General features: G+C 38.6%; 1 protein-coding gene across 2 annotated transcripts in view; it reads right to left on the bottom strand.

Annotated features, from left to right (window-relative positions):
- The window catches only part of SLIT3 (slit guidance ligand 3), a 469,515-nt gene that overhangs the window by 433,178 nt on the left and 22,030 nt on the right, over positions 1-14,307 (bottom strand). For both annotated transcript variants that reach the window (XM_085299580.1, XM_085299581.1), the window contains 2 exons: positions 10,608-10,679; positions 5,242-5,313 (listed from right to left, as the gene is read on the bottom strand). In XM_085299580.1, the coding sequence (XP_085155706.1) occupies positions 5,242-5,313; positions 10,608-10,679 (144 nt within the window). The remainder of the gene's footprint in view (positions 1-5,241; positions 5,314-10,607; positions 10,680-14,307) is intronic.

The following is a 14,307-nucleotide window of genomic DNA, read 5'->3' as shown; positions in this document are numbered from 1 at the left end:
AAAATACACACCAGAAGATTAACAAACATCAATCAACCATTACTTGAACTTGCGGTCATCAGCCAACACAAACAAGGAGCACACCCCTAGCTCACAGAGGAACGCACCACAAAACCTGCACTCTAGCTGTTCTTTAAATCTGGAGAACAGAAGAACACCTGAAGATGTTATAACCTGATTCCCCTCCACACACACACTCCCTAATGCAATGACCTGGTATCTTCAAGTAGTCTCAGGTGTCTCCAGCTTACCAGGCATCCCCTCCTTTGGGGGTAAGGCCAGGGCAAAGAGCTGTCTTGGCCCCAGGGTACAGGCAGAAGGGTACTGCCTCCCACTCCTAAGRCACTACATGCTCCTGGGGAGTATGGTAGCAGAGCTGCTACTGGTAACTACACCAACTTACGTGTGGTAGCTTGAGAAGGAACAGGGAAGCACGCAAATAACAACACTGACTAAATATTAGAGCAGAGCACAGCTTTAAATCCATGCTCGTGTTCCTTTGTTCTCCAGCATTTCCAGATTAAGCATTTTAGGATCACCGATTCCAAATTAGGCATATTACCCATAACGTTATAGAGAAATGGAAACAGAGCAATGAAGATCCTTTCTGAAAGGTCACATTGAGTCTTATTTACAAATCCATATGGCTTCATAAATGAAGTGTAGTATAGGCAGTTCCAGAAAAATATCTAAACTGCACACACTGCAAACCTTGTATAAACACCATAGATCTGCCTGTGCTGCCAAAGATTTGCAATAAGCTTTTGTTTACAACAGCAAAGAGCTGTCCAATGCTCTTTATTATTTTGCCCACTACTCTGAAGCACTTAGCAATCTTTCCACTCAGCCCGTTAATTATGGAAGATGCTTTTTGTATTACATGATTTATTTAAAGCTTATTCAATCTCAATTTATGAAATCCAGATTGTGAAGCATCTCAAATCAATTTACTCTTGTTTTTAGCACCTTTGGTCACTAATAGCAATTTTACAGTACCTTATGCCAAATAAATATATTTTAATGCCTTAAATTTTTGTAAGCTGGTTCATAAATGCTTGATTAATATACAGTAATATACAGTAGCATCTCTGCAGTTAAAGGTCAAATACAATTTCCATTTTGACCTCTGTCTTAGTACACAGAAAACCAAACACCACACACATGCATGCTAGAGTTAAAATTTGGCTTTTAGCTTCTTTTTCCTTAAGAGCTAATTATTTTTCCCAACTTTGAAAAGATTTGATTTGGCCATGCTTATACATTCCCCCCCCACCACCTTAAAAAACAAAACACATTTTTAGTGTTTTCAGATGTYGAGTTCTTTTATGCTGGCTAAAGAGCCTAATTTGAGTAGAAAGAACCAGCCATCAGCCAAAGTCCAGTCTTTTGAAGATAATACAGCTACGTGACAATTTCTGGCAGTCAGCCGTGGAAAAGTCAAGATCACTTGGTGTCTTATATCCTGCCTCATTTTTCATGTGTGTGTGTGGCATCTGGCTCCGGAAGAAATTTCAGTTCATCCTTTAGCCACATCAGTATGCCTCCTTCTTGTTCTTCTTYGCATATGAAATTTAATTACCATTTTATCTTAAAATCATATGTAGCGTTAACAGCAAAGCATACAGCTGAAATGCCAAGATTCAAAATACATTTTTCTGGGTCAGTGTAGGACTGTGTTTGTACGGGCATGTGCACACTACTTCAAACCACAGAAAACAAGAGGATCAAAGTCAGGACTTCTACTGTTAAATATCAGGAATAAACTGGAGTAGAGGGACCAGAAATAAAACAATTACATCATTTCCGAAATATTCCTTATACCACCAGGCACAGGTGTTGCTCTAAAACTATTACACTGCTATTGGCAAGGAGGGTACATTACCAAAATTTACAGCTGGCACTGTTTTAGCCAAATATACACTATAGCTTCTTAAACGCTTACCGCACACACGCGTGTGCCTGCCCTGCAAAGTCTTTCAGGGACATCAGTCATACGCCCTGGGAAGCGGCCCTCCGGAGCCGAAGGAGACACGGGAGCGACACGGCACGGCGGTCGGCTCTCCAGCTTCAGCACGGCTTACATCTATTAGTGTTGTACGTTAACCGCTTGGCTTTTTATGGTGAGCTACCTCACAGCACACCTTTATGTTTTGGAGTAAAACTATAGAAACTTCTTGGAATAAATACACTGAAAATATTTCCCTTTTTTCCATTGGGCTGATCACCACTGGATATTGCCTTTAAATATGACGGTGTAAGAGTTATTGATACGCAATAATTTGGGGTCTTCATGCTCAACAACTTCCGCAAAAGAACCCTCTGAATTTTGCTTAAATGTAATGGTTAAAAACCTGTTGATTTGGAAAGCTGAGTAAAACKATGCCAAAATAAGAAGTGGCTTCTACCTTCCACACCATTTCATTTCTAAACTTTCTATTGCCAATCCCTTTATCATACCTTGCATTAAGTGGTTCCTTCAACYGATATTTCCACATTCCACCAAGCTAATATACAATTTTGACAGTATCCTGCCCATATTTAAATAACGCCTTTAGAAGCTCCATGGTATTGTAAGCATTAGCCTCCCACCAAAACAAAACAAAGAGATAAACTTCAGAGGCTTTCAATGTCGTAAAGTCCAAGTAACTAGAGAGCCATCAGTACTGTGTTTTTGGCACCAACAGTTAGCAACTATAAAGACATTTTATTTAAAATCTACTTAGACTGTTACAGAGGAGGATACTAAAGGCAATGCATTTCACACAAAAAAATCTGTTCATTTCCTTACTTAATAATAATAGCTTTGCTTAGATATCCAAAAATCTGTATTAAGCTAAAAACACATYATGGTCCAAGCTCTTTGAAAAATTTCCACAGAGGAAAAAATATGYGTGTGTGTGTGTGCGCACGCGTGCATGCGTGTGTGCACATGTGTCTGTATGTGTAAGTAAAATTTCCACTGTTATTTTGAATGAAAGACTTTGATATAGGGTATTTTGCCAGTAATAAAAGCTACTTCTGTTTTTAAAAGTCTGACCTAGTGCAGCTGCTTCGTTAAAAAGAGTTAACGATTACTTTTGTATCCACTTCAGTGAATCAAAAGCTAACATTATTCCAAAGTTTGAGCAATATAAGCAAAATTTTTATTTGTTATTTGAAAGAAATTAAATGGAAAAAAGCCGGCCATTTTCTTTAATTCAGCCGTCATACTTTCTTCATTAACATTTTGCARTGTTTGACAATACTTAATAAAATAGCTTCAATATTACCTAAAACATCGCAATTTAGCCTTTACAACTTATGCCAAACTTTCACGGTTCATTCTCCAAAGCCTACTGACTCATAGCAAAAAATTGGATTTATAGTTACGTCCTAAAAATGATTTAAGCTCAAATACCAAAAAGTTGCAAGTTTCCAGGCCTCCCTTTCATACTACATTCATTTAAGAAATATTTTAATGACAGGCAATCCTGAAAGAGAAGCAGAGATGCAGTACGTTTAACAGGCCAAGTTAAGAGTTCACACGGGGTGGGGGTGGGGGGAAGACTTGCAAACATCCCATACACGAGCAGATACTATTAACAGTATCGTATTTCCTAACTTCTGGTTTCACGAGATACATTAGCTTTGTTCCCTAACAGAGCAGTCCCTACAGAAAAACAACACATTAAGAAAGCACTTTTAAGTATTTATCATTTCTGGTTAATAGCAGCTAGCCTTTCTGGAATTTTTYTTTCAAAACTCATTTCTTAGCTTAACTGACTCTCTTTACCTAAGATAGAGATACGAAGGGGGAAAAAAGTCCCCGTGTGTAAGGAGCTTAAAACTCAGAACTGGTATTAGGGTACCATCCCTCAAAGATCAGCAAAAACATGAGCCAACAGCTTTCTAAGCATCACTCTATGCTCAATTTTTCAGAAATTAAGCCGGTTAGTTTTGGGGGGTTGTTTGTTTAATTGCCCAGAAGTGTGAAACAAACAGCTAAATCACCATGGCAAAAGTCTTGACCTGAAAGGGCTTTCTAAAAATATATGCATCAGGTAGAGAGGGAAATAAATAAATAAATAAGAAAAGATTGTAGTCAGAATTTTAAACTCAGCCTCCTCAATTGCTATAAAGGGAATTTTGTAATCCAGGACAAAAACCCTGAGAAAACTCATTAAAGAGACCAGCGGACCAGTTAAATGCAAATCAAATCTTGAAATCATCTGAAACAGTCTTGGTCCAAGGTGTGCTTGATACTCCAGATTTTTCTTGAACAGTTTTTAGTGGGAACTTAACTCTTGAAGCACTTTTGATATTAGAAAACATTAAATCTATCAATAAAAGCCTTGCAGATCACAGTGATAATAATTTGTTACAAAAAAAATTTTTTTTTTACATGCAACAAATGCACATTCCAAACTAGCATGCAATTTCTTTCTAGTCATCTACCTATAAGAAAGGATAACTCAAAGGTATTTTAGCATCACAGAAGTTGTTTTACACCCATCGTAATCAGGGAAAATTAACCAAGCTTCATGACAACAGCCCTTTTTCCCACTTCATGACTGCTAAACAATATGCCCAACCAAAAGTGACAGCTGGATTTAGCACTACTTTCATGCTTTTGATACTGAAGTTCATTTGTCATACCACTACAGGGCCAGTAGTTTTGTAAAACTCAGTAAGAAACTTCCTTAATAATCACCACTTAAAAAAAATATTTCTAACAAAAGCAGGAGAAACCTGCAGATTTGTTTTCTGCACCAAGTCTAGTACCATACCCTGGAATTCACTGACGGCTGTGCCGTTATGCAAGTGTAAATCAAATGGAGCTAACTAGAAAATAAAATCCAAAGGCCACTTCAAGAATTCTGTGGTTCTCAAACACAGGATACAACAACTTTTATTAGTATTGATCTTTTTTTTTTTTTTTAAAACAATGCCTCTTCACCTATTCCGCAGTCATAAAAGTCACCCGGATAACATCCTTCTGATAACGTCAGCCATACCAGAATCTTAACAGCATGTTTTTATTTACTTGGTAAGGAGTTGTACATTTCATTTCAAGCATGAACTATCAATGTTAGTATATACTAGGTCAACTGTGCTTAAAGACAATTTAATTTATGGCAGGTACTCAGTTCTATCTTTTATTAAAGGAAGTGCTTTTTATATTTACAGAATATGATGAATAATCATTGAAACTAAGTCAGAAAAACTAGATATTTTTATAGGCACATAAATAGAGATACTTACAGCCGTTCAAGTTGCTTTAGATCCTGAAATGCTCCACGTTCTATCACACTAATCTGATTTTCTTCCAAGTGTCTGCAATTCCAGAAATACAAGTTAATTTTAACATAGCAGAATAAAATTTTCCCCACTTCTCTTCACATACATGCAATACAGTGCTTTTCATAGGAGCACCAGGAACAGTTATAATTAAGGATTTACAAAAGAAATGTGGACAGAGCAGCCCTGTTTCTCGTGGTCACCAACAGGAAACCGTGCTCTCTGCTAGAATTTCTTCCTCGATCCAAGCCRCCTGCCCGGCCGAGGCGACGCGGCTGTTCCCGCAGTTCGTGGGCACGGCCGCTGCGCTCAGACGGGTGCTGGGGCACAGGCGGGTTGTTCCGCTGCCAGCGCTCCTATTCTGTGTACCGTAACTACGGAGGGACGACCGTCCGCACCGGGCAATAGCAGGAAACCAGTGCGCTACGTATTTTTTGTSCAGCTTTGTTTCCTGCCAAGGTTTCAGGCCTGCCTCGGAGTACACCTCTTCCCTACAATCCCAGGCTGTCCAGTCCCCCCAGAAACGCAGCCGTGCCAACTACGCGTGACAACCGCATCCAGGCCTGCTGTAGGACCGAACGTGAAAATCCCAAGGAAAAGCCCTCCGTTTCCACAGTGCCTGACCCTGCTTTTCCTCGCCCTCTGAGGCCGAGCAAGGATCAAGTTTCAGACAGGGGAGACTGCTCTGCTYACAGGGGGCAGGAAACGACTCCTCGCTCCCGCAGCGGAAACCCTCTATAAACGCGCAGTGGAAGCCAAGGCGCAGAGACACCGAGAGCTGCGCTGAAGCCAACCGTTCGCTCTCTCCGTGCTTCCTTCAAGCACATACCCACCCGCTGCTTGGACAGAAGCACTCAGATGACTGCGTGGGCTAAATCTCTAGGCCCTCTGAATATTTTATGTGGCTTCAGCTAATAGAAAGGAAGAACTTCACACAGTAAGTCTGGGCTCAACCAAGACAACAAGGGAAAAAGCACTTACTCTCCTCTACTCCTAACAGCCCTCCCAGCTGCCACCTTCCCGCACCCAACCCTCCGAGCCTTCTCAAGAGAGTCATTCAATTAACCCCGTGGAAGCTGTCGAGACAGACAACAACAGAGTACCCACAACTACCTCACACTATATGGGGGCGGGGGATAGCAAGAGTGAGGAATAAAAAGATGAAGGGATAGGGATAAAAGGAAGAGATGCGCAAGGGAAGGGTTTGCATGCAAGCTCTCAGTTTGGAACTTGAGGCCTTCCTATTCTTCTGCCAGTTCCTGGAGGGCTCGTTCAGCTCGTCTCCTCCTCCAGCTGTCAGAAACCAAGGCTAGGAGCTCGGGGACGTGCTCACTGCACCTCCATCTCTCACACACACACACACACACACACACACACACACACGGCAGGAGGAGGGAGAGAAGAACGAGGTGTCGGTGATGTAGAAGAGCCACAACGATGAAGAGACCATAAGAGAAAGCTAAGAAAAATGAAGAAAAACCCAAAGGACTTCTAGAGACGCAGAAGTTCAGCTGCACAGAGTAAAAGGAGAAAAAACGCAAACATATACCACTTATGACTGGAACACGGAAAAGGGAAATACCGACAATGAAAAATAAATGGCAAACAGCAGGTCTTAAAGTCCAGATGGTAACACGTGGGAAGACTCCCAAGTCCAAAAGATCTGAAGCAATACTTTGGAAAGCCCCTCAGAGCCCCTTGTTTTGCAAGAAATGTATACAACCCTGCAGTCTTTGTACAAAGCAGCCACCATATTCTTGGACGTGGTCTGAGCTACACGACCCTTGGCTGCTGCCAGTGCATGCCTGCGGCCTTGTGTAGAGTCTGCAAACTCCTGGTGTTGTAAGTTTATAACTCCATGCAGATTCAACAGGTCTGCGGAGCTCATCATCCAGYTGTTGGATGATTTTGACATGCGGCCTCCCAGCACACATTTATCCCTCTCTTTAGTCTGCTTTTTCCCAGTCACGATCTCTCTGCTCCCATTCACAGGTTCCTGCAGAACCCATTCCCACAAGCTCACGTAGAAGGGGCCTTCAGGATAGCAGGACAAGCTCTTCTTGATTCAGGCAGCACTTGATTTAAGACATCCATCAACTGACCAATATAGAACTCAAGTGTCCTTCACAGAGTTTGAATGGCAGGACTTTCTCAGCAACTAGCTAAAGCCTGAGATGGGCTCTTAAAACTTCGGGGTTAGATCTATTCTACAGCCAACCTTAAAGTGTCGTTTTTCTTTCTATGGTGTGTTCTGTACCAGAGCTCTTGACATTGCTCTCCTTAAAAATTAAGGGGAGCGCTACCAGCCATGAGATTAAATTCCTTGCATAGGAAAAAAAAAATCATGCAAAAAGAGCAGGGATTATGGAAAGGCAAGTAACCATCAAGCATAACAGGTTAACCTCATACTCCAGAAGCTGTGCTGGATTTCCAAGCAAGATTGCAAAATTCAGCGTTTAGRTAATTGTTTGGCCTTCCTTATCTGTATAGACAGAACATCATTCCACACCAACTGATCTGCAGCTTTAAGCACAGACCTGTATTTCAGTTACAGTTTGAATCTGAAGCAAAGTGTTTTCTCAATGTACCTGATCTTTAACCAGCAATAAAAAACAACCTGCCAATCTTTAAATTCCTCCAATGGTCAACGCTGCACACAGCTGAAAACTTACATTTTATCAATGACTTGCCCAGTCTGAGCTTTTCCCCTCTGGCCTTTTTCCTTTCACATATCCACTTAAGAGAAATATCTATCACTGCATTTTTGTTCTTCTCACCCTGAGAGCAGACTGAGTAAGTCAATTACTAACCGATTTCATCATCAGTAACCAAATAGCTTAGACAAAATTTTGCACCACAGAGTGGCAAAAGCCTAAGTCCTAGCAGCCACTAACTGCTCCCATCAAACTTGATCCCCTCTCTAGTGTGTACTTCAGTTGGAGATGGAGCGTTCTGGACCTTGAAGCACTGAGCTTTGCTTTGCTGTTGAGCAATGCAAGATCAATAGGAAGAAGAAATCCTGTAGGAAAACATAGGCTGGTGCTTTTCTCACCAATCTTGCTGACCAAGAGAGTGCATGGAAATAGTTTGTTCTCTTTAATAATGCTTTTAAACATGAATTATTCTACTCATTTTAAACACTAATATTGCCTTGATGTCCTACAGGCAATAATATCTATTGATTTACACTGGAGCTATGCACATCCAAATAAAGATAATCCAAAATGAGGTTGTTAACACTTTTATGATCTAGTTGTCACATAGAAGAACATTAATTCTGTTCTGCTTAATAATCAGAATAATCATTTACGCAGTAGTCACACAAACATTTTAACACTACAGCGAAGTTCCTTACTCTTCATATATTAGAAGAAAAATCAAYGTAAAATAGCTATTCTCTAACAGCTATATTCCATTTTTAGTCCTTATGACTTCTATGTGGCAAATACCATATGCTATTCATAATGAAGGTGAACATATAAACCTACAAGGAACATAGGGGRAAAAAATAAAGAGGATAGTTGCACGCTTTATTAGTGCTGGTACCAGCTGAAGATTAGGTTTAAATTTCAAGATCTAGTGACTGGCATAAAGTGCATGGTTCAGCAAAAAATAATTCTAGTGAGCTAGATGGCGTACACAGCATGTGGCCAATACTACATACATGGCATTTGATAAAGAGCAACTAGATATGAAATCTTAAAAAAAATATTTTTGAACTTTACCCTTTACTTGCCTACTGTAAAAAAGAAAATACTTCGATATTTCAGCAAAAATTTCAATAAGAAAAATCTTAGCCAATGCTTTTAAATATATAGTCACACAGACACACGCACCGTCTCCTTGATGAGATGGTTAGCAATGTTTCTCACCAATATTTGCAAACTTGCATTGCCACAGCAACACACAGTGCCCAAGCACAAGCCCAAAGAGTGAAATAAACTGAAGTCTTAATTGAGAGCTCTAAGAAATACTGAGTGCCTTAAAGCTTATTCTTAAATAACTTATAACATCAGAAGTGATTTTCTGTCTATCTAGCTGTTTTTTCTCATATATACATACACATTTATATCTATATATTTGAGTTATATCTAAAATTAATGCAATGAATTTTATTTCCAGAAAGCAAATATCAGACCCCCACAGTACTTTTGGCCAAAATGTCAATATTTATGTTTGTTTCTTGATTTGAAGAGGAACTAAATTATTAAATGTCATTTTGAAAACCGGTTTGAGAAATTTCAGGGGAAAAAATAATTCTCATTGAACAGAAAGTGCCTCCGACTTTTCCTGGAAGGATAGAAAACTTCTKCATTTTGTCCTTTTCTTTGTACTACCAGAAGCAAATATAAAATCTAATTACTYGATACTCAAATTTATTGAAGCTCAGATTAAATGCTGAGATATTTCTCAATGAAAACCAACAACATATCTATTACCTTAACCTTACCTTAACAACTAATTATTTAAATAACTCTAGYTATGACTCTCCCATCTTATTCAAAATGGGAAGCAAATATGCTGCAGTCATCCAATTAAAACAGGAGCAATATCAATCTAAATTTCAAAAAAATCAAATATATTTCTTCTTCTTCTAACCCAAGATTGTTTTCTCCCCAAAATTTCTATGTATAATAAAAATAGATATCAATTAAGTGGTCTTAATTTTCATCWGTAATTTGATAGTTCCATGAGATTCATAGATGCTAAAGTATGAAATTAAAAAAAAAGACAAGTTTCCATTATTGATCTGATATTAGAATAAAATCTTGTAGAGTTATGTTAGTCCTTGAGCATCAAAAGAGGAATTCAGAAGTATTTCTGAATTCTCAGCTGAGCTGCTGCAACTTCTAGATCAAGAGACAGCACTGCCTACAGCTTTTTATTAACTATTTCATTTTAGACTAAAAAATAATCAACAGTTTTCTTTTCATACAAATCCTACAGCTTTCAAATATTCTTCTTCTGCAAAGTGCTGTTAATGGGACTGTACCTTCAGGTGGCCCAAATCTGAAAAACCTCCTGTTTCAATTTAATTGAAAGCCTAAGTGATTCTAACGCAGACCAAAACTTAAAACATAGCATTTATTAAAAGCCAAGAAACAAACAGTTAAACACCTCTGAAATTACATGTTTTTAATACGGAACTAAAGTTCACTGATTCCTGTTGTAAACTGTGGTAYTTCCCTGTTTAAAAAGATACTAGTAACTGGATAATACGCAAATCACTAGCATCTGATCTCTAGAATTACACATATTCATAGTAGTAGTAGCAGCCTAAAATAATATTTTAAAGAAAGTCAAATTTTATACTTTTTTTTTATACTCACAAGACACGAAGGTTCTTCAGTCCTGCAAAGTCCGTCTTCGTGATTCTTGTGATATTATTTTTTTCTAGATCTCTGGAAAGAGAGAAAAAGAAAAAAACAACATAGAGCATTCAGGCAATAAAACTGACACCAAGATTCAGTTAGGAGACAGTAACTCCATCAGTGGAGCATTATCAACGGTTCAAATTGCACAAACCCATTTTTCAGTTAGAATTTCAAAAAGCAGTTCAGCAGTCCTGATGAATTTTGCCTCTTCCCATTGCCACACTGCTCTCACGCAAGAAGTTTCTTCTTTTTGTTTCCAGCCTCAGTGCTCATTCGATGCTCTTTTCTCTCTCAAGACCTCAATTTCCTAAAGGCTAAGTATTCTCAAGACCCAGGTGCTGTAATAGAGCTGAACTGCAGCCCTCTGCCCTAAAACGAAGATCAAGCTCTAGGGGTATTCTAACTCCAAGCGAGTCTAGCCAGCAGCTAGAAAACTACTTGCATTCATGAGGGGAACTCTAATCTGACCAAATGAGAGAAAAATTAACAAAATTCAATAGCAGCTTTAGCTTTTTTCAAGCATTCTAATTGTATAACTTCTTGATACGAATTTTTGGGAAATTGTGGTTTTCAGAAGATACTGTTACTTGCACTGACCCGTTTCCCATGTACACTCATTCTTTGCCAATTCAAACTTCTCACTCTACTTAAACTCCCAATTTTCCAAAATTTGTTATTCACTAACGTGTTTCTCTTGCATGGTTGTATACTAAGTATTACCTCCTGCACTGTCTCAGTCTGTGCTAATCCATAGATTTCAACTTAGTAAGTAACTAAGATCTTTTCCGTGACAGGGAAAAGCCACTGCAACCAGACCCTGGGCTGGCCAGTTTTCTGCAGCTTCTCCYTGGAGTGAGCACACCAGAAATACAGAAGAATTTAATACCTAATTTTATCTTAACAGAACAGACATAAGAACAAAATACTCTTTAGTTAGAGCCAAATTCTATTTAACTCAAAATTAAAGGGATGTATAAATTGCTATTGCATGCAGGACTGGTCCTCTCCTGAAGGACAGCACACTAGCATTTACTGCATCCAGAGATGCAAACTCAGAATAGCACCCCCCGCCTTGTTTCCTAGTGTAAAGACTTTGTCATTTCAGAAGTCTCTTTTCCTTGTTCTTCAAAAGAGTACACCAGTATCTGCTGATGCTATAGGTCCTGTGTTGCTGTCTCTCTTGCTCTGGACTTGCCCTTGATGGGCAGCACCAAAAGTTCTCCCAGCTAAGCATGTTCCACTGTCCTTTCCTGGGGAACATATCTCCACCTCCTCCATCCAGTTTGCTCTATCCAACCCAGTGCTAACCAACAGGGACATGGCAAACAACCAGCCTTCGCCTCTGACCATCAGCTATGCCTATTTTAACATAATAAACAGTATGCAGCAAACTTGCACATAAGTAATAAAAACAGATATACGCTCCATCAAATAACTGCAAATTTGTTCCAAGTCTCAGAGGGTTTCCTAGATGCAAGCAGGCTTTTATACAAAAATAAATCTTCCAATATCGGAGTCGAGTTTTTCTTTTTCCTCCTCCCCACGTCATACTTTACAGTCAATAAAAGCTGCTAAAACCTCCAAACATAAGTTTTGGGGTAACAGTTCTCATGCTAAAAAAAGCATTCAGTTATTCTGCTGAAGATCACAAGATTGTAAACAACAGATTTTGATAAATCTTGTTGTCTGAAGACATTGGTGACAAAGATTGAATACGAAAAAACTAATCAGAAGACTAGAAGTTTATTCCATAAAAGAGAACATGAGATCACAAATTCACAGTACAAAGTAGAGGCTTTACCTATTAATTTCAGTTTTACTACARTCCCAACATTAGCGTGCACTAAGGTGCATCTCTTCTGTATTAAGAAGGCTCAATTTGTCTCCTTTTCCAGTAAATTTCAACATGACAAAACGCAAAACCCTTGACCCTGAAATAATTTTGGAAATACAGATGGGTGTTCTTAAGTACTCCTTCAAGCTGAGTAGTTCTCTAGGTACAAAAAAGGAAATCAAGGAAACAGTAGGACTAAAATTCCAGGCATACCTTAACTAGTATGCTTGTATTTCGACAAACACTGCATTGAAGCTATCCTAGACAGTCATTTAAGTTCCCCACAAGTCGTATTATAAACAGAATACTAAAGCCTTTGAAGCGTTGAGAACATCTTAATCACTTGCGATCATTCCTACACCATCCTATGGGGCAGGGGGAGGGAAGGAAGYGCTGGCTTACACAGTTTCCCATAATTTTCTATTGTATATGTATTTCCATACAAGGCATTCAGTATAACTGCTACTTAAACCAGCCTTTTCACTTCACTCCAGACCTTATCAGTAGAGTAGATCTACTACTTCTAGGAAGAAATATGTCAGTGTTCAAGCATAAATTACTCAAATTGTTTCCATTTTTGCTTTCAAAGMAAGATCATTTTTTCTACTGCTAAAAACTTACATTTCTCTAAAGTATTAAATGAAAAGTGATTGTCATGATAACAAACTTACTGTGGAGCAAGTCACACTGTCAAAGAAAAGTCAGTTATGTGTTTTGAATTTGAAGCTTGTCAAAAGGTACATTGTCCTTATCCAGAGGAAAACTAGAACTGATTTCCTAGTATATCTATTAATTTCCCAAAGTGATTCTAAACATGAAAATAAAAAGTTTTCTAATATGAAAGCTATTCTCCATTTATCAACAAAATTAAATATTTAGCTGAGTGCAGATAATTGTACTGATCCATCCGGGAAAACAACTGTACATATCCCTAAACATACATTATTCTCTCACTTGGCCCCTACCTAAACCTCAGGTGCAGACCAATATGGGATTAGCTCCTTTTAATGCCATTTTAACATGCTGGTGCATTCATAGAAATCTCTTACTGAAACTGGGGTGCTAAACAATAAAAATCARCTCAGGACAAACCATGCCACTATACAACTGAGGGTAGTTTTGGCACCTAAAAATAGAAGTCTGCAAAGATGATAATGAAGCTCACAGTTTATACTGAGAAAAACCTAAGCATAAATATCTACAATATTTGTACCAGGGACAAACCAGCTAYAGTTTGAGATCTTCACCTTTTGCCACTGCAACTTAAATTTGTCATAGACAACAGGAAGAACAGATTAAAAATCAATGATAAAAAAAATACCGAAACCCATTAAATTTAGGCTGATAATTCTAACTAGTCTACACTGCCCATAGTCAGAATATTTACTGAAATCTGCCATTGAAACTCACAGTCAGTAAGGACACAGATGCATGCATAAACTTTYTTTCCACCATTAATCTTTTTCAAATACTTGCTATAATCAATCCTAGTACAAATCTTTCTAACATAAGACATTAACAAGATTGAAGGCAATTAAGCAGTATGTGAGATACACTAGAATGCAGAACAAGTGTTTGTTTTATAACACTAAAATTCATTTCTGATGGTTATTTATAAATGTCAAAATAGTAAAAATCAAGTGACAAAACGGCTTCAAAACAAGTAGAATAAGCTCCTAAGAGTCAGTTTAAGGGTCTTACAGCAAGCTATACCTAAATGATGGAGGAAATAGATTCTCCTGCCAGGAAACTACGTTCCATATCCCAGATGGGGACTAAGGGTAATGGTAAAGAGACTGGAGTGGGAGGGATCCCTACATT

Source organism: Rhea americana, unplaced genomic scaffold (assembly GCF_003343005.1).
Source record: "Rhea americana isolate MKP2758 unplaced genomic scaffold, rheAme1 scaffold_150, whole genome shotgun sequence".
Lineage (NCBI taxonomy): Eukaryota > Metazoa > Chordata > Aves > Rheiformes > Rheidae > Rhea > Rhea americana.
Note: the sequence above shows the minus strand (reverse complement) of the source record. Positions and strands in the feature narration are given on the sequence as shown.